The sequence below is a fragment of the Lithobates pipiens genome, unplaced genomic scaffold, assembly GCF_037356315.1.
Source record: "Lithobates pipiens isolate NorthernLeopardFrog02 unplaced genomic scaffold, aLitPip1_a1.2 Scaffold_18, whole genome shotgun sequence".
NCBI classification, from domain to species: Eukaryota; Metazoa; Chordata; class Amphibia; order Anura; family Ranidae; genus Lithobates; species Lithobates pipiens.
In genome coordinates this window covers 365,162,268-365,187,658 of record NW_027507758.1, presented here as the reverse complement: position 1 = coordinate 365,187,658, position 25,391 = coordinate 365,162,268, and the positions used below count along the sequence as shown (strand labels likewise).

Genomic DNA, 25,391 nt, shown 5'->3' with positions numbered 1-25,391 from the left:
AAACCTTCTTGTCTGGTTCAGACCACTCCTTAAGGACAAGGTCAGAAAGCACCTTATGTATAGGAAAAACCCTTGCTTTCTTTTTCCCCAGAGCCTCATACATTTGATCATGTCTGGATAACTGAGTTTCTTCCTCCTCAATTTCCAGCGTATCATAGATAGCCCCCATTAGCTCATCTACTTCCTCGAGAGATAATCTATATTTTGAGGCTTTAGATGCTGCTTGATCCTCTTCCTGACCCGAGTCAGTGTCAGAGGATTCGGGGCTAATCAACGTGGGGCTAGGCTCCCTGACCATACGGGGCTCCCCTGAGCTGGGTGTTGTAAGGCATGGTGAGGATGAGATTATAGTTGTTTTACTCGTGGAGGCAGCTGCAGCTGATCCCACGTCAGTGATTAACTCCCGGAGGGACTTAAAGGTCGACGCCATTTCCTCTTTAAAGGAGCCCAAAAACTTTGCTAAAGGGGAATCTGCCTCAGATTTAAGCAAGCTTGCAATGCATTGCTTGCATAGGGCTTTGTTAGAGCCAGAGGACAACCTATTCCCACAATTAGGACACTTTTTGCGGCCTGTCTTGTCTTCCCTTGGCATCTCTTTAGCCTGAAAATAAGAAGACAAAGGATTTCTTAGCGTCAGAACCATGTCCCTCTTAGAATCACCACTAACAAACAACCTCACTGTGAGTAAACCGCCACCGTGGGGTACTACAGGGCCCAGCCTACAAACACCACCACTCCACCAGAGTAATAGCATGCCCAGCAGCCTACCTGGGTTTGGCTGGTGCCTGTCTCCGCCGGAGTATCCTGGGGAATAGCCTCCATGGTCCCCCTCTGACGCTCCGAATCCCGCCGCTAATCCGGTATAGCTGGACGCTGGCTCTCCCTCTCCTCCTTGTACCCTTAGAGACCCGGAACCGGAAGTCTCGGCACGCAGTGATGACGCGGTTCCGCCGGAAGTGAACGCTCGGCGTCTCCGACCCCCTGCAACGAGGAGGGAAGATGGAAGGTTCCACTCACCACTCCTGGGGGAAACCGGCGTCATTCTGCCCCTGGCCACCTCGGCACTGGAAGGAGGAGGGTAACGGGTCTGCTCCGGTTCAGCTGGACGGTACCCGAGCCAAAGAAAAAAAGGTATGGACCCAAACTGCAGCCATAAACCAGGACCCGGTCCCTTAGGCTTGCAGGTTCTCAGGCAGCCCCTGAGAGGGGCCTCCAGGTTCCTGGCAACATGTTCCTCCGACGGAGGAAACACAAATGACTGACCAGGGACCTGAGGGACCGCCTTTTGAACTGTGGCAATGTGTTTCCTGTGTCGATGGGAGGAGCTCCATCTCTCAAGGGCTGTCCTGGAAGAACACTTGGGAAAAATAAATTAATAATAAAAATGCCATAAAACTACCCACCATTTTGTAAACACTATAACTTTTGCGCCAACCAATCACTTATTGCAATTTTTTTTACCAAAAATATGTAGAAGAATACGCATCAGCCTAAACTGAGGGAATTTTTTTTTTTTAATATATATATATATATATATTTTTTTTTTTTTTTTTTTTTTGGGGGGGATATTTATATTTTTTAAAACAAAAAGTACAAAATGCGTTTTTCAAAATTGTCGCTCTATTTTTGTTTATAGCGCAAAAAATAAAACCCGCAGGGGTGATCAAATACCACCAAAAGAAAGCTCTATTTGTGGGGAAAAAAATAAAATAAAAAAAATTGTCAGTTAAAGCGGCGCAGTGCCAAATCGCAAAAAGTGGTCTGGTTTTTGGCCAGCAAAATGGTCCGGGGCTGAAGTGGTTAATATATCCAACAGGGTTGAGGTTAACCAGTAAAAACAAATGGCTATCCAGGACACAACGGGAACTGCAGAAGTACCTTATGTGACTAATCATTTAACCAGTTCCCGACCGGCGCACGCCGATGTACGTCAGCAGAATGGCACGGGCAGGCATATTGGTGTACAGGTACGTCCAATCTTCAAAGCTGCCCTGCCATCGCGAGCGCACCGCCGGTCGGGACCCCCGTGAGTCCGGTCACGGATCCCGAGGACTCGATCGCCGCGGGCATACCCACGATCGCCTCATTGGGCGGCTGAATGGAGGAAATGGCGTGTAAACAGCATTTCCCCATTCTGCCTAGCAACTAGTGACGCCGATCTCTGCTCCATGTGATTGGAGCAGAGATCAGTGTTCACTAAATGAAAGCCCAGCCCCCCCACAGTTAGTAACACACCCCTAGGAACACTTAACCCCTACACTGCCACCCACTGGTTAACCCCTTCACTGCCAGTGTCATTTACACAGGAATCACTGCATTTATATAGCAGTGATTGCTGTATAAATGACAATGGTCCCAAAAATGTGTCAAAAATGTCCGATGTGTCCGCCGCAATGTCGCAGTCACAATAAAATAAAAAAATTAAAAATATATCACTGTTTGCCGCCATTACTAGTAAAAAAAGAAAAAAAAAATTTTTTGATAAAAATGCCATAAAACTATCCCTATTTTGTAAACGCTATAACTTTTGTGCAAACCAAACGCTTATTGCAACTTTTTTAACCAAAAATATGTAGAATACGTATCGGCCTAAACTGAGGGAAATATAAATAAATATATATATATATATATATATATATATATATATATATATATATATATATATATATATATATATATATATATATATATATATATATGGGATATTTATTATAACAAAAAGTAAAAAAAATAATGCGTTTTTTTCAAAATTGTCGCTCTATTTTTGTTTATAGCGTAAAAAAAAAAAAATAACAAAAAAATAAAAAAAACACGCAGGGGTGATCGAATACCACCAAAAGAAAGCTCTATTTGTGGGAAAAAAAAAAAAAAAAAAAAAGTAATTTTGTTTGGAAGCCACGTCGCACGACCGCGCAATTGTCAGTTAAAGCGACACAGTGACGATTCGCAAAAAGTGGTCTGGTCTTTGACCAGCAAAATGGTCCGGTCTGTAAGTGGTTAAATAATCCAAAGGGGTAGGGATATTATTTAACCAAGGCCCATCAGTAGTCAATATACAAAAAAAAAAAAAATCACAATATGGCAAACAAAAGGGTAAAATGTCAGTCACACAGTATAGGTCCTTTATAGTAGTCAGAAACTTGATGGGTCTGAGAGGTTAAACATTTAAGGCCCGATTCACACTTGTGCAGTTTGCATATTGCAAGTGATTTTGTCAATACACATCTTTAAACCATTGAAGTTTATGGAACCAAAAACCAAGTCCCTAGCCCTTTCCATAAAGTGCAGATGTGAACTATATCCATAGGAAACCATGTTAAATGGACTGCAGTGTTTGCGCAAAACTGAAAACGTGCTAAAAATGCATGTGTTCTGGCTGCAGTAGTGGAATGGCTCATTGAGATCACCGTATGGTAGAAACGTCTGCTTAGTACATCCGCCGCTCAATAGACTACCCAGCATGGTAGTGGTGAAAGTAAAAATGTTTTACTCATTTGATGCAACTTCAAGGATGCAGTGAAGTTATGCAGTGTCTCAGGAAGAAGGTATCTGAACAAACAATCCATGTCAGGCAACCACAATACACCACAGGTAGCGGTCTCTTGTGGCGACAGAAAGTAAACAAGCCAATACATAAACAGGGTTTCTTTAAAACGACTGACGACATCTACTCACCAGTCCACATCCAAAAATGATATACAGACACCACCAGCTAAAATGGTGTGCCCTTTGCATTGTATGAACTGTGGAATGTATTTTTGAGTTGACAAAGGCAATCCCAAGACACGTTGGAGCAGACCGCACAAGGTATCTTACAAACACCAGCATTAAAAAGGTCTTCTAGTGAAGAGTTACTGTATTTATCGGCGTATAACATGCACCCCAAGTTTAGGAGGAAAAAACAAACAAAAAAACAAACAACTTGCATTTAAATGCCCATCAATGCAGCCTTGTCAGTCATTTGCAGGCTCGTTAGTGTGTTTGCCGTTTAAAAATGGCGCTGCCTAGATACAGAGCGGATGTCCTGTGCACATTTCAGCTTTCCGAAAGCCGCCAAGAACGGCCGAAGATAGCCGAAAATACCCGTAAGCCATAGAGAGGCAGAAGAGGATAGGTGTATGACACGCACCCCTGATTTGGGGGGGGGGGGGGGGGAGGGGAGTGCGCGTTATATGCCGATAAATACGGTACCTTTGAATACCCATTACATTTTTTTAAAAAGCCACGTTCAAGTAAAAACAAAAAATTTTAATGTTGCTATAACAGAAATTTTAGAAACTAGAAACTTGAGACAAATCGCAAACTAGCAGGAAAGTTGGGAGAGCATTTCATTTGTTACCTTAACGAAGCTGAAAGATAACGAAGGAACTCCAGAATAGGCAAGAAAGGGGTAAGCCGAATCAGCAATTGACAAAGGTCGTCTATTAGAAGAAGAGGGGACAAAAACAATTTAGACCAAAAAAAAAAAAAAAAAAAAAGAAGAAGAGTCTGGTTAACAGCCACCCCAAAAACAGTATTCACATTAGCAGCCTAAGCACATTAACAGATTTTGTAATATAAAAAAAAATATATATATATATATATATATATATATATATATATATATATATAGATGCATCAATTATGAAAAATCCCCATGCAAAAGTGACCCGTCTGGATTCCTTACATTAAATTCTTGGATTCCACTTTTTCAGAAAGTTTTGCATCACCGTTGGAACTAGGGTCAGAGACCTGCATGGAAACATAACTCAGAATTACCAGCTGCAAGGTGCTAAAGACCAGGTTTGGTTCATTAAATTTCCAGAAACACATAATATCCTTACCTCCTTTAATGTTTTTTGGATCATAGTATACATAAGAGGGCTACCAAACACTTGAAGTGGTCCAGCACCTAAGGGGGGGTAACCACAAACAACCTTAGCCATGTGAAAGCAACAAGAACCCTTCCAAGTTAAATCCATCAACCGCCATCAATAACTTGACCTTTTAAAAGTGACTGCCACGGCTGAAAATAAGCAATTCATGCAAAGAAAGTACTTAAAGGCCAAATTTACCTTTTTTTCTAAAATCAAGCTCCCATCCCCCCTGCCCGATTGGATTGATGGGGGTCTCCCATTATATATAGTTATGGTAAAGCTAAAGGGAGATTATACAATAAATTGCATGGCTACATTTATACACCTAAAACTGCCTAGCTGTGCGTTCATTGTCATTAATTGTTAAATGGTGCACTAAACAGAAGAAGAAGAAGAAGAAGAAGAAGAAGAAAAAAAAAAAAAAAAGACACGTGACTGGCTGCCCCGTGTGTCACTGGAAAGAACCAAGCCAAAAAACATGCAGTCACACTACTCTAGATGTGAATGGGGCCTGAAAGTGCAATTGGTACACTTAAAGAACAATGCAGTTCCATTCATATCTCTGTTTCCAAACGCTTGGCAAACTGCACAGAAAAAAAATAAATAAATAAATAAAATAAAAAAAAAGCGTGCTTTGCCATGAGTTTCATAAATGCTGCAAATATGCATCGTGTGTTGTCACCACATGTTAAAGGCTCCCCAAGTGCGGCAAACGCTGAAAACTGCAGTAAAGCACCATTCATCGCTCCAAAAGATAGTTCTGCAGCTTCTCTGAGGCTATTGTTGCGCGTAGTGCAAGTCTATTCAAGTGAACAGGCTGCTTTACGCAGGGTGAGTGAAAACACATAAAAACGCACGCGGTAATGAGTTTGTTGGTAGGTGGAGATGTGAATGAGGCCTCAAGACTGAGCATCTCTGTCCACTACCTCTTATGTACTTGTGTAAAGATGCTATACACTATGAAATCTGATTGTACAATTCCCTTTAGATTTACCTAAAACTATAGAATAGAAAGACATCTGAAAAACCCATTCAATTTGTAGCAAATCAGACAGCTAGCTGATGGGAAATCTAAAAGGAGATTGTAAAATGATACTGTATGGGAATTGGGTGGAAGGTAGAATTGTAATGAGGGGGTGTGGTCCAGCATGCCCTCTTCTGTGAAGCAACAAGTGATGGCTTCTGGGAGATGACTCAACAGGAATTGAATGCTGCTACAGGAAGTGATGTAAATCTGAAAATCCATCCAAAAAAAGATGCGAGATTCTAAATATGTGAATAAGGCAAGTGAGAAAAGCACATTGGGATGGCTGGGCCAGGAATGGCATTAGAAAACACTTCTATTCATTATGAAAAGTGAAATTATCCTTTAACCACTTAAACCCCCCCTCCTGCCTGTCCAGACCAATTTTTTTTAGCTTGCAGCACTGTTGCATTTTGAATGACAATTGCGCAGACAGCTTCCCTTTGGTGGTATTTTATCACCTCTGCATTTTTTATTAGGTGGCACTGGTGGGCACAGTGACACGTGGCACTGGCAGGGGGTACTATATGGCACAGAGAGGCAGATGTGCCTCCCTCTTCAGGACCGACATCCCTTTAACATAAGCCGGTGATCGGGGAGGGGGGGGGGGTGAAGGAATACCCCACCGAGCTTTTGTTTACATCATGTGATCAGCTGTCACTGGCTGACAGCTGATCATATAGTAAGGGGCCGGGACCAGCGCGCTCCCCACACAACCTCTAGTTGTTAAACTAGAACTTTCAGTTTTGGATAGAATGGAGAAGTAATAAAACACCCATTAGGTTTTTATTGCCGTCTGTGTCCCCGTGAAGGAGATTCACTCCATTAGTCTTGTTTGACATGATCATTGAAAGTAAAAAAAAAAAAAAAAAAAAAAAAAAAAAACACACCACACCAAATTTTGGGTTGTCCCCAGAAAAGTAATAGCAGGGAAATCTACCAATGTAGACACTAGTTCTGGTGACCTAGGGGTCCCCAATGCATTACATTTTCAAGGATTTCCTCTCACTTCCTGTTTGGCTATGGAACAGGAAGTGAAGCGTCTGCAATAGAAGAGAGATGCAAAAAAACCAACCAACCCCCCCCCCCCCGGTGCATGCTGTGATCACCAAGACTCGGCTGATCACCGATCCTAGTAAGGGACCAGTCCCGGCCCCTTACCATGTGATCAGCTGTCAGGCAATGACAGCTGATCACTTGATGTAAACAAAAGCTCGTTGATCCTTTTTTTTTTTTCCTCTTCACGCTGAGAGCACAAGGAGAGAGGAAAAAAAAAAAAAAAAAAAAAAAGAAGAGCAGCCCATCACCGGTTTATGTTAAAGGGACATCGGTCCCGATGAGGAAGGAGGCATATCTGCCTCCTCTGTGCCATTTAATACCCCCTGCCAGTGGCATCTGTCGTTGTGCCCATGAGTGCCACCTATCAATGCCCACCAGTGGTGCCAATCGGTGCCACCTAGCAGTGTAAGCAATCAGTGCCCATCACTGCCACCTTTCAGTGCCGATCACTGGAGAAAAAATTACCCGTTTACAACATTTTATAACAAAATCAAAAAAAATAAAAATTTTTTAGAAAGCTCTATTTGTGGGGGAAAAAAAATAAATAAATAAAATGATAAAAAAGGTCATTTGGGTACAGTGTTGTATGACCGGCAAATGTAATTCAAAGCGCAACAGCGCTGAAAGTTGAAAATTGGTCTGGACAGGAGGGCCTAGTAAGCAAGTGGTTAAAGTGTATTATTTCCCAAAAAAAAAAAAAAGACTGCTGCGCAAATACAGTGTGAGAGCTACCCACGAGTTCAGACGCTGAGTTGAGGCATGTCAAGCCCTAAACACAGCACTCACATTTAGCTACGTCTCGTTTAAAAGGTGTTTTTCCATTTTTGACTATTTTGAAAAAATAAAATTAAAAAAAAAAAAAAAAATGCTTCTAAAAAGTAAATGCGGCAAAACAGACATTTTAAACATGGGTTACCCTGTCAAGTTAAAATCGGTCAGGAGAGGTTGTAAAAAAAAAAAAAAAAAAAAAAAAAAAAAAAAAAAAAAAAAAAAACCACTCACAATTCATGTAACCCTCAGTTAAAGCGGGATTCCACCCTAAAGTGGAACCTCCGCTGATCGGAACCCCCCCCCCCTCCGGTGTCACAATTGACACCTTTCAGGGGGGAGGGGGGTGGAGATACCTGTCAAAGACAGGTATTTTCACCCACTTCTGGGCATAGACTCCCACGGGAGTCTACGCCATTTCCTGCCCTGCCGCGCTGTCTGCTGGGACACACACGGGTCCCAGTGACAGCGCGGAGATTTCCTATTGTGCGGCGCGGCTCGCGCATGCGCAGTAGGGAACCGGGAAGTGAAGCCGATTCGCTTCACTTCCTGATTCCCTCACCTAGAATGGCGGCGGCAGCAGCCGAGCGGCCTCGCTGGAACCCGGGACAGGTGAGTGTCCATTTATTAAAAGTCAGCAGCTGTAGTATTTATAGCTGCTGGCTTTTAATATTTTTTTTTGGCGGAATCCCTCTTTAAGGAGGTGCACATGCTCTCCTGGAATGACACCTCCAAACAGAAAAGGCTGATTAAATTATCCTATCCAGTGGAGAGTTGAGATCAAGATACACAACTTGTTGAAACAGAGTAACCTGAACAATGGTGCCACCTTACACGAAACCAGCTGACAATGGTCAAATTTGTGTTTTAAGATCCAAATAACAAATCCTTTGATTAAAAGGAAAGCTAGGGTAAATAACTCCAATTTTTAAATGACAAGAGAGTCTTCCTAATGAGAACCCAATGTTAACTGAGCGGTTCCCCAGACAATTGCAGAGATGTGAGGTTAATAATACACCAGTCACAAGTATATGGACATTCTATAATGAACATGTCTAAATGGAATTACTACATTTTGGTTATATGGGTAGGACAATCGTTTTTATTGAAAATCATACCATCTGTGCTGATAGCCAACGGAATCCATTGTCTAAACGCCAGCAATTGTTTGTACAGCTAAACTCTTATCTAAATCTTCATTGGGCCTTGCCAAAGTCCATTCCAAACACTTTCGGAAAACATTTAAATCCAGTCTACTCAGTGGTATTTTAAAATACATGGGATAAGAAATTCAAATTCTATATTAGATTCTGGGTCAGATACAATTATGATTTTAGTATCTACATACCCAATGAGTACTCTGTCATAAGGTAAAAATATGATATAGAACAAAGAATTGTGTTAAGATACCCATTGTTAAAAAAAAAAAAAAAAAAAAAAAAAAAAAAAACACACACACGACAAATTGTGACATCTACATGAAACCCATATTAGCATGTGTTCCAAGATAAAGAGGTATTCATAGGATGTGCAGGAGTTAAGCACCTATCCATATAGACGGTCATTGTGTGATATTGTTTAATCAAACTTATACTGAGTGTATTGTAGATTGTTGCCAGTTGCCGGAGTCCCTGAATAATATAGATATATACTCATCAGCCCCAATATACAGGCAAATACCCAGTATGAAAGAACTTTTTTTTTTAACCAATCGTTCAGAACACTTTTTCAGACACACCTAGTGGTTGAAGGTGATATTAACTGAGCTCACCAAGTAAATCATTCGATTTTTCCAACCAATGGAGAATAAGCCATACCTTCTGAGCCAAGATTATAATTTTATGAGCTTATTATCCCAAATGGTATAAAATGTGAGGGCCATAGAGAAAGGAGCATCACAGAACAGGGTTCTCAACCTGGCAGCCCTCCAACTGTTGCAACACTACAAATCCCATCATGCCTCTGCTTGTGGGAGTCATGCTTGTAACCAGCCTTGCAATTTCAAAACAGCTGGAGGGCGCACACACACACACACACACACACACACACACACACACTTGGGGGCTCCAAGTAACTTTCTAGTAGAAAGTACACATTTTTACTTGTAAGCAACAAGTATCACAAAAGGTTTAGTATTTAAGTGGTTAAACTGACTTCAGCTAAAGGCTGTATGTAGTTAATTCTTTCATACAAGAACCAAAAAAAAAAAAAAAGAAGAAGGATACATTGTTTATACGGTAAGATACTTAACAGGCTGCCTGAATTCTGTCAGTTTGAACAGAGAATAGCTCTCCATTGAATCAGAATGCTGTTTTAAGCTAGTGAAGGGGAGAAGGATCCCAGGACACAATTTCTGGTCATCATGGCAACCTGGCGCCTGGGGTTTTATCGAGCCCTGCAGGAGTCAAATATGTCGCCAACACCTAACTCTTTGTTGGAGTTGTCACCAGTAGAACCCCAACTATTGTCATGATGGCTACATACAAAGAATTGCCGGAAGCTCGACACATTTTACGGAGAACCACTTCTTCAGGAACACACAATTTCTGACACTTATGTAGGATCAAACCAAGTCAGCTTACTTCTCCCACAGTATTCAAAATATTCTTAAATAGTCAGTAAAGGCGTGAATAGAATGTATAGGTAGTAATCTGAGTATCCGAGAAGCACTTCAGAGGCGTAAAAAGTGTCTCCGCAGCACTGAACAGTTGGGGTTGTCACCAGTAAACCCTCCCAATGTACACTGTCATGGAGACATACCTGACTGCATGTTATCAATTACTGTCTCAAATTCTGTTATATTTAATGTGGTGCGTTAAAATGATAAAATCATACCTTGAATAGCACCATCCAGGCTGATATAAGATATCGTTTTCAGATGCAGAGTTGAAAGGTAACCCTGCAAGGAAAGCATTTAGCTGTGATGAACAGGCAAAATCCAAAACAACCAGTCAGTCAACATGCTCACTAGACCGGCACCCTAATATCTGCTTAAAATGGAGACAACTGCAGTCAAAGTGCAAACAAAAAAAAAAAAAAAAAATAAGAAACCTTTATCAGTAGCATGCAAGGGAGAGAGGGAAGAACACATTGTAAGCATGACAGGAAGGCTTCAGCAGCACCACCTCCTCCTGAACCACACCCAAACACATGTCACTCCTGGGCTTAAAAGGGGTTGTGTTCACCTTAACACATCCTATGCATTAAGGTGAAATACCTGGCAGTCACACACCCCCCCACCCCGTTTACTTTCCGAGCCCCTTCAGCTCCTCGGCAGGGATGCACTGTCCCTCTCTCCATGGGGTCCTGGCTCTTGATTGATAGCAACACATCAAATCCAATGACGCAGGCACCGGGGCCGAGTCCAGCATTAGTGTCTCGACACAAATACTGGATTTGGGCGCTCACGTGCAAAGTAACCCTCTCGGGAGAGCTCTTCTCCTAAGGAGTAATATGATGCGGGGAGGATCCGCGTGACAGAGAGAATGAAATTTATATATATATATATATATATATATATATATATATATATATATATATATATATATATATATATATATATATATATATATATATATATATATATATAAAAATAGTTAGTGCTGAGGCAGGTCTAAGCACTGTATGTACAAGTTCACTCTTTGGAAGTATGTCCAGAAGAGATTAACTAGTTAAGATTATTATTATTATTTTTTTTAAACTGAGGTCAATAAAGTTGTTGATTATAAGGTATAGCATCTTGCATGTGTAGAATGTTTTTTGTTCTTTTCAGTTTTAATTCTTTGGTCTTCCCCTTTTGATTCAGCTGGTTGCCTTTTTATTTTTCAGAATTTTATCTGAAACTTCATGAGAAATACATTTAGGTTTCCACATCTGTAATTTTTTTTTTTTTTTTTTTTTGAACATGGGTTCCTATGGAACATGTTCACATCAATGCATTTTGTGCCTCTGAGTTTTTGGAAAGGGTCGGGGACTTTTTTTCATGCAAAATGCAGCGCTTTGCATGTAATAGAAGTCAATGGACCTGCATCAAAAACGCAAGTACCACTTTATCGCGATTTTGCGTGGTTTTTCTTCATTTTTTTTCCACTGTATATCTGGTTGCTAAGCAACCACAGTGTAAAAAAAATTAAAACCGCAAAACGCGGCAAAATCGCGGTAAAAATGTGTGTTCAAAAACGCGACAAGCACCACAAAAAGCACTGTAAAAACGCTCAAAAGCAACATGCATATATGTAAATCAAGCCTAAGTGCTGTAGATGCATTTTTAGGACTTGGCATAGTCCCATGCCATGGAGATATCTATATTTTACACCTCCTTTTGTCTAGCTTTGTTCTGGCTTTTTTTGCCAGATCCGGAACCGATTTTGGATTCCAATGGGTTGATTATACATAAAATTGAAACATGTCCACTTCCACCTCTACGATTAAGCCTATGACAGCTGAAAACACCTTACTGAGTGTGGTTTGGGAGGGGGTGGAGCTGAAGCCATCCCATGTGCAATTGATCAGCTTTTGGTGTTCCATCTCTTGTATGTTTCTGAGCATCAGGCAACACAAGCCCTGTGGGAGCTGAAGTCAACAGGGATTTAATCACGGGGGACCAAATTAATGGAGCTTCACAACGCTTGACAGAGAGTGTCGTCCATTGGTACCCAAGGTGGGTAGAACCATTTCAAACTTGATAAAAGCAAGTTCGATATAAAAACAAGCATTAGACCTTTTCTGGTTTGACAGCCATTTGTCACACCCTACTTGCTTTATTTAGGTCTAAAACCAAAATATATGACCGGAAGAGACCAAAGAAAACTCCAGGTGTCAGTCTTACCTCTAACCACTCAGTGGCACCAACAGCTCCAAAATCACCAGCACTCCAGCTTGCAAACACAATGCTCCTCCTAGGTTTATACTGACCTAGGAAGAAAAAAAAATAAAATAAAAATTAAATTATAACAGGCTATGATAAGGACTACATTATTTTGTCATCCTTTTAAAGGGGCACAGGTGGTTGGGGGGGGGGGGGGGGGATGGGGGAACAAAAACAAACACAAACCCCCCCCCCACACATCCCCTTCTCCACTTCATGAACTGTCCATTCCCAACTGTAGTAGGGGGCAGTGTGGTGTGGGTTTCAGTGTACCCCACATCTTAAAATGTGATGCCAAGTGATAAACAAAAAAAAAAAAAACCCACAACCTAAACAACTTTTCTGGCGACAGGCATTTTACAATGCATTAAATTCAAGGCCAACTTTTTTTTTTTTTCTATCTAGTTTTTCTTCAAGTCTCTTCTGTATATTGCTGCTGGAGCTTATCTCATCATGGGTCTCTTAAAAGTTCACATAGAGTACTTTTTGGGCGATGTGTTGCAATGCAGAACCTGTTTCTAAAGGGTTTGTGCCACATGGCCTTTAAAAAGAGGAGCAACATCTTTAGATCCACAAGACCATTATTAACCACTTGCTTACTGGGCACTTAAAGTGGTTGTAAACCCTTACAAACCACTTTGACCTACAGGTAAGCCTAGATTAAGGCTTACCTGTAGGTCCAAGAAATATCTCCTAAACCTATACGGTTTAGGAGATATTTGCCCGAAGACAGGCAACGCTGTCTACGGCGCATGCGCCGTAGACAGCGGTGCGCAGGCGCACTGAGCGCGGCATTTCCAACAATGGAGTTGCCGCGCGTGTCGGCTCCCGTGCGCAGGAGTGACATCATCGCGGCTTCGCCGAATGACAGCGGCGGAGCTGCAAGACCCCACCGAGAAGATGGATGTGCTGGACTACAGGGGACAGCGCTGACTTTGCTGGCTCCTGTGTCAGGTAAGTGACACATAATGGGCTACTATGCGATGCATAGTAGTCCATTATGCTTTGCCTTTGCAGGGAATGAAAGAGAAAGTAAACTCATCAGGGTTTACTTCCTCTTTAAACCCCCCTCCTGCCCAGACCAATTTTCAGCTTTCAGCGCTGATGCACTTTGAATGACAATTGCGCGGCCATACAACACTGTACTCAAATGAAATTTTTATCATTTTTTCCCACAAATAGAGCTTTCTTTTGGTGGTATTTAATTACAGCTGGGGAGGTTTATTTTTTGCTAAAACAAAAAAAAAAGATGCAAAATAAAAAAAAAATAAAAAAACCATGTTTAGTTATTACATTTTGCAAACAGGTCATTTTTCTCCTTCATTGAAGTGTGCTGATGAGGCGGCACTGGTGGGCACCGATAGGCACAGTTAAGGCGGCAAAGATTAGCACAGATAAGGTGGCTCTGGGCACTGGTAGATGACACTGATGGGCACGGATATGTGGCACTAGGGTGCAGCACTGATGGGTGGCACTGTGGGCACTGATGTGTGGCACTGATGGGGGGCACTTAATTACTGAGGTGGCACTGGCAAGCTGGCCGTGATTGGGACTAATGTCCCGATCACGGCCGCCGGCTCTTTTTCTCTTTTTTTAATGTCCCGCCGGCTCTTTTTTTAATGTCCCGATCACGGCCGCCGGCTCTGTCAGCGCGAGGAGTAAAAATAGCCGATTACCGGCTCCGTTGTATCACATTGTCAGCTGTCATTGGCTGACAGCTGATCAAGTGGTAAGGGGTCGGGTTCAGACTCCCTGATCACAGAGCTCGCAGGCCGCTCGGGCACGGGACGTCGTCAATAGACATAGTCCCGGCAAAGGAGGTCCGTGCTGTAGCCGTCATTTGGCTATAGCGCCGATCTCTAGTGGTTAAAATGATGCATGAAAGTGAGACCTTAATGCAGGGGTGCCCAACCTTTTGAAGAGTGGGGGCCACTTAAATCGACTTGGTAACCGGTCGCGGGCTACAATGAGCAGAGCAGGCAGATGACAGGTCCGTGCAGAGCGGACAGACACAGCCCACTCTACTCCATGGGTCCTCTGATCCGATCAACCCGACGGAAGGGGATTGATTGATATTTTTATTTTTTTTACAGGAATCAGAACGGGGGTAGGCAGGTGTAAATGGACACAAATCTGTTTACATCTGCCATTTCATAGAGGCGAATGTAGGGTCTGATTGGGTCGGGCCGATTTTGTGAAAGGGGCCTTTCACACTATGCAGCTCAGTGCACCTGTGTCTTTCCTGCAGGTTAGCTACACTTTGCCATAGACGTCTATTATATCCTGCAGGTGTGGTGCACTTTCTGAAAGCACACCAAACCCGCAGGTAATAGGAGAAGTCTATGCCTCAGTGCAGGTAACCTGAAGGTGCACTACACCTGCGGATCAGTTTGAAAGCAGCCCAGTAACCACTGCACAGATATGCCTGTATAAACACTGCAATTTTAGTAATAAACTGACCTTTAACAGTCTTCCATTTAAGTATCGCCTGCTGTTGCTGTCCCCGGCAGAGTGCCTTTGGTATCACTCCACCTGTGGCAAGAGACGGCGCTATACAGGAAGCATCAGCTTATACAGCTCTGCTCCACAGCCGTTTTTGCCAACTTCATTAACACAGATGCTCTGGAATGGCGGGTCTGAAATCCATGATCTGGGCTTGCCAATTCGCCATCCCACAGAAGGAGGTTGGTGGCCACATCAGAGGGCTCCACGGGCCACATGTGGCCCCTGGGGCACTGGTTGGGCACCCCTGCCTTAAAGTGTGGGGCTGGACATCAGTGTCTATAAAGACAAAGAGGTTACAAGTTTTGGAGTTTTACTCCTTGTCCCCTCTATTTCTCACCTCCAACCTTCCTGTGTCACTGCAAAGATTATCAGATCTACAGGTAGTTCTGAACTCAGAAATTTTGCATGAAAACAGTATCACAGCAATGTCCTCAGCCCCCCTTCACATCAACCCCCACAGTAGTGTCCTGTGCAAGACGAAAGAGATATATATAAAAAAAAAAAATTTCACCAGCAATGCTATGCATAACAAATCTGGGAAAATGCACAAGTATTGAGTATGATAATGACTAAATGTCCAAAAACCGACTGTTGGTGCAAGTTGAAAAATGTATGTAAAAGTCTGAAATGCATATTCAAAAACAATACAGGAAATCATGTAATCCATTCATATTGTGACAATAACGTGCCAGGAAACCTCCACCGGACACCTCCGTGTGCAACACCTGCTCACCTTAGGTTTAACTCCGCCTTTTAATGTATAAAATACCTGGAACAGCTCCAGTTAAGGATATCTTCCTTATGGAAGAATTAAACTGTAGATATACTGGATACCCAGGACAAAAAAAATAATGAATAGCATAGTATGCTAAAAAACTACTTGCAGCCAATCCACTTGCCATGTAGTAGCAAAATAAAACAAACAAACAATCGTTGGAACGGCGAATCACCTCCTCACCACAATACTACCGTGTTGGAGACACAGGAAGAGACATCACTGGCTACGCCCGACCCATTGCATCCCTGGTTAAATGACTTCCTCAGGGTAGGGAGCCGTGTGGAATGCCCACATTAAGTAGCTCCTGTATGTTTAACAGTTGCTATAGTGAGCGGTGATTCATCGGGACCAGTTTCTCATTACACTATTAAAATAGACTTTCACATGGTCCTAAACCGTATATTAGATCATTCTGATTATGAAACATTGCTATCGAGATATCATCCAAAGGATTGCACATAGATTAATTTGAATAAGGGTTTTGTGTTAGATATTATAATTTAATTTATAATATATTGAAAAAAACATCCATTTTCATTCCACCTCTATATTCAGATCAGAGAAACCCCTTAAATCAGGGTCTCCAGCTCTTCTGAGATTGCTTGGTCAGGGTTTGTCCTTAATTTTTGATAAGCAATTATTACTCAGTAGTTTATTCGTGTTGGGTGGAGCCAGCAACCTCACTTCCGGTGTCTGAGACACAGAAGTATTGCGTTGAGGAGGCAATTCACCGTCCGGGGATTGTTTAAATTTTGCTCTATATACACTACACAGGAAGCGGATTGGTTGTGTAACCTGGAATAAAATACATCATTTAAAAAAAAGGCATACTGCGCTATTCGCTTTTTCCCCCTTTTGTCCTGTGTCCACCCTCAAGAGAAGTTCAACTTTAAAATTTGCCATAAGAGGAAGATATCCTTAACCAGAGCTATAGCAAGTCTTTGATACATTAAAAAAGGCGAGGTTAAACCTGTAATAGTTTTAAACCCAAGGGTGAGCAGGCACTGCACACGGAGGGTTCCTGACACATTAGTGTCACACTATGAATGGATTACATGATTTCCTGGATTATTTGATGTGAATGTGTATTTCAGACTTGCACCAACAGTTGGTGTCTTTTGGACATTTATCTAGGACAGTCATTTATCATACTCAACACTTATGTAATTTCACAGATTTGTTATGCACAACACTGAAATACATACACACAGTTTTGCTCACAAGTTTACATACCTTGGCAAATCAATAATGGCAACAGAAACAACCCAATCAAAAACTTTACATACCCTGGTGATTTTGGACTGACATGCACACAAGTTGACATAAAGAGGTCTGAGTGGCTATTAAAAAAAGGCAACCATCCTCACCTGTGATCTCTCTCTCTCTCTCTCTCTCTATATCTATATATCGCTATCTATGAATATATCGCTATCTATCTATCTATCTATATATAGTAAAAAAAAGGTAAGCGAGTTTCTGGACTCAGTGCAGCATGCAGCACTGGATGAAAGATGCAAGGGTCTGTCAAGACTTTCCTGGATTCTGAGTCATGGAGAAAGCAAAGGAGTTGTCAAAAGGAGGATCTGCGGGAAAACGTAGTTGAACTGTATAAAATAGGAAAGGGATATAAAAAGATAGCCAAAGAATTGAGAATGCCAATCAGCAGTGCAAAATTATGGTTTCTGTTGAAATCAAACCACGGTCAGATCCACCAACTAAAATTACAGCTACAACTGCCAGGAAAATTCTTCAGGATGCAAAGAAAAACCCCATAAATAACTTGAAAATACAGGACTCTGAAAACATGCGGTGTAGCTGTTTCAAGATGCAAAATAAGGAGGCACTTGAAAAAAAGATGGGCTGCATGGTCAAGTCTCCAGAAAAAAACCATTACTATGCAAATGCCACAAAGTATCCTGCTTGCAATATGGCAAAAACCACAGAGGCAAGCCTCAAACCTTCTAGCACAAAGTAATTTGAGTAATAAGACCAAAAGTGAGCTTTTTGGCTACAACCATAAATGTTACATTTGGAGAGGAGTCAACAAGGCCTATAATGAAAAAAAGGGTACACCACGCCTACTGTGAAACACGGAGGTAGATCGCTGATGTTTTGGAGATGAGTGAGCTGCAAAGGCATAGGAAATTTGGTCAAAAATTGATGGGACGATGAATGCAGTATTTTATCAAAAAATACCAGAGGAACATTTGCATTCATCAGCCAGGAAGCTACGCATGGGACGTACTTGACAATGATCCAAAACACAAGGAAGTTGACCTGTCAGTGGCTACAGAAGAATAAAGTGAAGGTTCTGGAGCGGCCATCTCAGTCGCCTGACCTCAATATCATTGAGCCACTCTGGGGAGATCTCAAACATGCAGTTCATGAAAGACAGGCAAAGAATTTAGAACTGGGGTATGTAAACTTTTCATCAGGGTCATTTGGGTAGTTCCTGTTGCGATTACGATTTAAAAATAGTAAAAATACAGTTAAAGTGGAAGTAAACCCTCCTATTTTCAGCCAAGGAAGCTGCCATCGTGGCTTCTGCTTAATCTTTAAAGCGGTAGTAAACCCGCACTTATTTTTTTTTTAAACCTGCAAAGCAAAAAGGCATAATGAGCTAGTATGCACCGCATACTAGCTCATTACGAAATACTTACCTTAGAACGAGGCCCCGACATCTGGCCCGATCCACGCCGAGGGAGCTGACATGCTCCCTCAGCGTTTTCCGGGTATCGCGGCTCCGGCGCTGTGAGTGGCCGGAGCCGCGATATCGTCACTCCCGCGCATGCCCGTGGGAGATTTCAGTCCGGCCGCTCGGCTGCTGCCGGATTCTGATGGCGAGAAACCCCTTGTGCGCATGCGCCGCTGCAGTCAGCGGCGCATACCGAGGGGAATATCTCCTAAACCGTACAGGTTTAGGAGATATTTTTTTTACCTACAGGTAAGCCTTATTATAGGCTTTCCTGTAGGTAAAAGTTAAAAATGTGGGTATACAACCACTTTAACTGTCATGATGCTGCACATGTGATCAGTTATGACCCCAGCCATTGGATGGTTTGACAGTTTGGTTGAGAGCACAGCCAATGTGACAGTTAAATTCCCGGCATGCCGAAAATGCTAACTGTTTTTTGAAACTATTTGAAATCAATGGGTTTACTTCCGCTTTAATAAGTTAAGTAATAAGTTTTAATAAGATAAGTTTAATAAATGGCTTCAGCCAAACACTAACCAAGATTGAAAGATGTATTTGTGTTATTCATAGTCCCTGAAAAATGGGCAAGAAAATCATGAATTCAATTCCGCCAGGGTATGTAAACATTAACACACACACACACACACTTTTTCCTTTAACCCATTGAGCTTTTATGTTGGGCAAGGGCTTGTGTTTCTAGATTTGAGACAGCGTACCACACATTTTTCTTTTACATGTTGCAAGGAAAGTAACGCTGATAACCGGCATGTCCTTATTTACATGTGATTGGACATATGAGTAAAGAGCCTCATCAGTGACTCTACCAAGATGAGTAATGCGCAGTTTCCCAGGGACAGAGGGCACCACCGATTGCAGGGAAACATCACATGAACTAGAGCTACCACCCATCCGTCATTTGACAATACAGCGGGTGGGAGGTGGTTAAACTACAATACTAAGTAAAATTTTACCAAGCTTTTTAGGTAAGAAAATGGGCTGTCACATCAACTAGCCATTTCTTCTGTATTTAAAGAAGCAAATACTAAAACTACAATAAAATATAAAGATTAAGGGGTAACATGCTAAACGCCCTAAATGGTTCCTTAGGTTGCCCAGGGGGCTAAACAAGTTCTGCATGCTCAACACAAATTCGAGGGATTCGTTATATGTAGTTCTAAAATGTAATAGGACAAGCAGAAAACCTAAAGTGAGCTATAACCAAGCCAGGTAAATTTCACCAGAGGGGTCAGAAATAAGCCAGCAGGTGACTTGGGTCACAGCACCTGGCTTTAACTAAATTACTTTTAGTTTGAATTGACCATGCAACAAAAGTCAAGATGTACACATATACTTGCCTTCTTTAACCATCTGCGTTATTACACGGGCAACTTCCAAAAGAATTGATGAGCCAACCACTGCTTTAGCAGCACCAGTGTTCCAGGAATCTCTCTGAGCACCAATCACAACATAACGATCTGTAGGAGACAAGAATAAGGAGTTTGACTGGTTTAGGCATTATACAAAAACTGGGGAAAAAAAACAAAAAAAAACAAACTCACACCAAATTACCTGGATCTTCAAAGCCTTTGATAACACTAAACACATTGAGAATTTTCTTTACAGCCACAACATTGTCCACTTGAAGTTTAACAGTATACGGAGCTTTAAGCCTGCAGCCAGCTTTCCAATCTACTGGGCAACCATTATTGTCCAGTTTTCTGAAGGTTGTGAGGTAAAAAAATAAAAATAAAAATTATATATATATATTTTATGCAAGAGGCTAGATAGATTTCTTCTAATTACACACAAATATACATCAGGGATTCTTTAAAAACAAAAGTCAGTTTTCTATCCTTCAGACTTTAACCACTTCAGCTGCAGAAAAATGGACCCCCTTCCTGGCCAGAGCGCTTCGTGATTCGGTACTGCGTCCTTTTAACTGACAATTGTGCGGCCGTGCGACATGGCTCCCAACAAAAAAATTGACGTTTTTTTCCCCCACAAAGAGCTATTTTGGTGGTATTTGATCACCCCGGTTTTTTTTGCGCTATAAACAAAAATAAAATAAATAAATAAAAAATTGCAATAAGCGATTGGGTTTGTGCAATAGCGTTTATAGAATAGGGGGATAGTTATGACATTTTTTTTTTTTTTTTTTTTACTAATGGTGGCGATTGGCAATTTTTATCGTGACTGCGACATTATGGCAGACACATTGGACATTCGACACATTTTTGGGGAACATTGTCATTTATACAGCAATCAGTGCTATACAAATGCACAGACTGCTTTGTATATGACACTGGCAGTGAAGAGGTTAACCACTAGGTGGCAGTGTAGGGGTTAAGTGTGTGCTGGGGTGTGTCTAACTGTGGGGGGAGTGTGGCTGTGTGCGACACGTCACTGATCTCTGCTCCCGATTACAGGGAGCAGAGATCAGTGACACTGTCACTAGGCAGAACAGGGAGATGCTTATTTACATTGGGCGATAGAGTCCGCCCCACGGAGCTTGCCGTGGGCACGCATACCCGCCGCTTCTCTTAAAGAAGAACGTACAGATATGTTAGTTTGCCTGTACGAGGCCCTTCTACAGCAGTATATCTGCGTGAAGTGATCGGCAAGTGGTTAAGAGGGCTAGACTGGTCAGTGGGAGAATACTGCCCCTAGGTGAGGTTGCAACCCCCCCCCCCCCCCCCCCCCAAAAAAAATGTTTGTTTTTAGCAGAGACTCTAGGCCAGTGATGGCGAACCTTGGGAACTACATTTCCTACGATGCTTAAGTACACTGCATGAGCATTATCAGAAACGTAGTTCCAAAACATCTGGGGTGCCAAGGCTTACCATCACTGCGCTAGGCAATAAAGGTCCTCATTGCATATTTGCTAAAAAAAAAACACCCACACCACCTAGAGTTTCAAAAACATTAATTGGAAAGAAAAAACAAACAAAAACCCTAAACAAACCTCACACGCCCCATACAAAAGATACAGCTCACAGTACCAACATCTTAATGCTACAGTCCAAAAAAAATTAGACCTACTGTACATGTAGAAACCAGTTGGTAGTTATCATACCCAAGCAGATTCTTTCCATCCATGCTAGAAATTGTCTGAACTGGAATTCCTGGCAGTCCAGAGGATCTTGATGGAGGGAACTGAGTATGGTTAAATGATGGAAAGCCAGGTGTGTAAGGATCTCCAGTGCCAAAATGGGCCTTCGGGATAAGAAAGAAAAACACAAAAATCAAGCTTTTAAAATTCTAACTACAGTTTCACTCAACATTTGTACCTCACCCAGTCTATGAGGGGGGCAGGAGGAGCAAATACCCCACCCACACTTCCCTCAGGTTTTGTTTCTTTAAAAATGAAATGCTGCATGCTAGCGAGAGCCTAACTTTCTGCAGCAAAGTGAACATTGCTTCTTTAGCATTGACATTCCAAGTAGTCTCAACCCTGCCCAAGTTTGATCTGGCAGGGCTACAAATCAACTTCACCACATCCTCATGTACAATATATAATGGAGGTGGTGCTTGGTAGTACAGCAAACAAGAACTGGGCAGGGTGATTGCATTTCAGTGCAGCACTCACATTATGTCATCAGAAGACAAAAGTGCATTTTTTGCAGGATCAAACAGGTAGTTTTCCCATACTGCATAACATGAGGACATGTGCGTCTTTAAATGTGTTGCATGTATTGCAGTGGTGTACTACCCATTTGTTTGCCCAGGCAATAAATGACCCCTCTTGCAAATGTAGCTGTAAATAACACAACAAATTCATCCTTGATACAGAGGGAACAGCACTAGACCAGTGACTAGCGAATACCTTCAGTGTCAGATTTTATGCTGGTTTTGAGAACAGCATTACAAAGGATGTCTTTGAAAGTTTAATGAGAATATGGTAAAAAGTAATTCCAGTGAAGAGGCTTACAATGGAGTAGAGGGACTAGCATTGAAGGTTGTGGTAAAAATGGAACTTGTATAAAAGGCAATGCTTTAAATGCCCTTAACACACAAAAAAATAATAACTCAGTCATTGGTTTAAAGTTATGGCCTTCGCATACTGCCTCTATCCCAGCATGCACCATGATACCCATATTGCACAAAGGCACACCCACCTCATGCATTTTATTATGTGCATGTAACTAATGGGTTCAATAGACCCCTAATGTCATCCATGGGCCTCAATGAAGCCAATCAATTCCCATTTGACCAGCTTCTTCCCTAGCTAAACCAGACATGGAACGACAGGCAATATATGCCAGTAAGAAGAGTATAGGATTGTGGCACGTCAAGTGAATCACATTTTGTTTGTAGAAAACACCAGACAGCTGAAGTGTGCACACATGTTTAAGTGCTGCAGTGAGCCTTCCACTGGATATGCATCAATAAAAAGGTAAAATCTGAAGAAAAGGGGAGAGAAGACAGACAGCTGAAGGTATGGAGAAAGTTGACTGCAGGATAATATAGCTATGAGCAATGCTATTTTTTTCTTATTAAAAAACAAAAGAAAATTTATGCCAAGAATCTCCTCTTCAGCAATTGCATGCTATTCCCTACAGTACCTTTATGAAAAGCCGAATTAATTTTGTGACAAGCTCTTAAACAATCCTTATTAACTTACATGACCAAAAGGAGACTCAATTTCTTGATTAGCATTAGAAGGAAAGGTGAAATCAGAAGGGTCAGGATATATCAAGACACCAGCAGCTTGAGCAAGTTCAGCATTTCTAACCTAAAAAAAAAAAAAAAAAAAAAAAAAAAAAAAAAAAAGGGGGGGGGGGAAAGAAAGAAGGAGCGGTTACATATCATAAGATATCCAAAAGGCACAATGGATATAGAACAGGCTACAGATAAAATTACCTTTTCAGAGAAGCTAATTTTTCCTGAGCGTAATAGAACCAATACACCAGTCATGTTAATGTTACTAGAACGCAGATTGTCAAAGTCCTGTGGAAGACCATATTGACCGTACACAAGGCTAGCCTAAAAAAAATAAAAATAAAAAAATAAAATAAAAGGATTAAATCCATTAGACACAGACTTAAATTTAAAAGCATTTTAGCAACATTTAATCTTTCGCTTCCCCTGCCCTACCAACTCTCATGGTAGCTGAGCATCCAGTTTGAACTCTAGCCACAGCAAGAATCTTGTGTAGATAAAAACCACCATTAAAAATTTGTAATGGCTGGCATGACCAATGGCACATCCACGAGTGAATTTGCACATATGCAAGGAAATCAAGAAAGCTTCTGGGGAATATTGGCAATATAACACCCAGGGAGCGCGTGTGTGTGTGTGTGTGTGTGTGTGTGTGTGTGTGTGTGTGTGTGTGTGTGTGTGTGTGTGCGCGCAACTAATAGCAATCCCATGAGACAGCATGGCCCAGCCTAGGCCAGAGACCAGGGAGTGCTTGCAGCACCAAAAAAAAAAAAAAAAAAAGAAAGAAAAATAAAAAGGGATGACACAAACTAACCACAGAACCCCCCCCCCCCCCCCCCCCTCCATGAGCAGACTTTCTTTGCGATATGGCACTGCGTTACTTTAACGGACAATGATTTTGTTTTGTTTTTTTCTGCAAAAAGACACATTTTGTAATTATAAGTATTTCCCCTACCTGGAAGTGCAGGATCACTTACTAGATATGTGATCCTGCACAGCAGTGCCACATTTCCATATATGCAAGTTGTACACTCGGCAAGTGGTTGAGAGAGGAAAAAAAAAAAAAAAAAGTTGAGCGACTTGAGTTCTGCTTTAACTTCAGGTGGTCCAGTAACCATTTAAAGTACAACTAGCCTTTTTTCCCCCCACTATAAAGATACTTTTATTTTCACAACAAACAAGAAACCCCCCCCTACCAAATCAAGAATCTGAAAGCTATAGTCAAGAGTCTTACCTACAGACAATGCCTTAATTCAACAGTAACAGTACTCTGACACTATGCAGTCCAAGTAAAATCTTTGTACCATTTTGTGGATGCAAGAGATGAGGTCTTCCTCATCTCTTTACTTGTAAACTGCGATTTCATATGTTCTACAGAAAGATTTCAATGAGAAATTATGAGCATCAACTTACAGTAACAGAACCTGCAGGGCTGTATGCCACATATGAAGTTAGCGCAAAGTCAGCCTCTAGACCATCAGATTTAAAAAGTTGTACTTTGTTCAATCTGTTTAAAATACAAGAAACATTTCAGCTAGTTACCGACAAAAGTGGACAAGAAAGACTCTAAAACAAAAATAAAAATGGGATATTAAAGTCAAAATTTATAATAGAAAAAGAAAAAAAAAAAAAAATAAGCCAACACACTTACGATATTGCACATAGCAACCCCCTTACACCTACTGTAGAAAAGAGGAGAAGCGGACCACCAGAGTTTTTTTTTTTTTCACCTAGACTGGTTCACACCTTGGTTAGATGTTAAGCAATATGCATATTAGTGGCGCACTTGTGAGCATGAGCAAATACTAGTTAACACTATTATTGAAGATCACAGTGCTGATAGTGCTGTATCGGCCGGGCATGCTTTAAAAAAAGTTCACCTTCAGTAAAATATTACACCAGTATTCAGTGTAACTAATGCAGCAGCCTCACATCCACCCCACCCCCACTGTGACAGTCAGAAGTTAAAAACAGCATAGATAAACGGGCTTCCACACACACGGGTGCAATGTCAGGAGCCTGACATTGCAATCCAAATTGCAAGTGCTATGCTTCCTATGCTCCATGGTAAAATGAAAATGCACATTTTTTTACATGCAAAACCATGTGCATTTATATTACAAAAAAATGTGAACTTACTAAACATGACCGTACACATCGTTGTATACTATATGCATCTG

The 25,391-nt window shown here is 41.6% G+C and overlaps 1 protein-coding gene across 1 annotated transcript in view; it reads right to left on the bottom strand.

Annotated features, from left to right (window-relative positions):
* The window catches only part of TFRC (transferrin receptor), a gene marked incomplete in the record, with an annotated part of 151,954 nt that overhangs the window by 33,835 nt on the left and 92,728 nt on the right, over positions 1-25,391 (bottom strand). Inside the window, 11 exon segments of the mRNA XM_077487593.1 lie at positions 4,340-4,421; positions 4,667-4,731; positions 4,824-4,891; positions 10,543-10,606; positions 12,536-12,621; positions 19,908-20,027; positions 20,122-20,270; positions 21,626-21,765; positions 23,174-23,284; positions 23,413-23,535; positions 24,625-24,718. Of these exon segments, the coding sequence (XP_077343719.1) occupies positions 4,340-4,421; positions 4,667-4,731; positions 4,824-4,891; positions 10,543-10,606; positions 12,536-12,621; positions 19,908-20,027; positions 20,122-20,270; positions 21,626-21,765; positions 23,174-23,284; positions 23,413-23,535; positions 24,625-24,718 (1,102 nt within the window).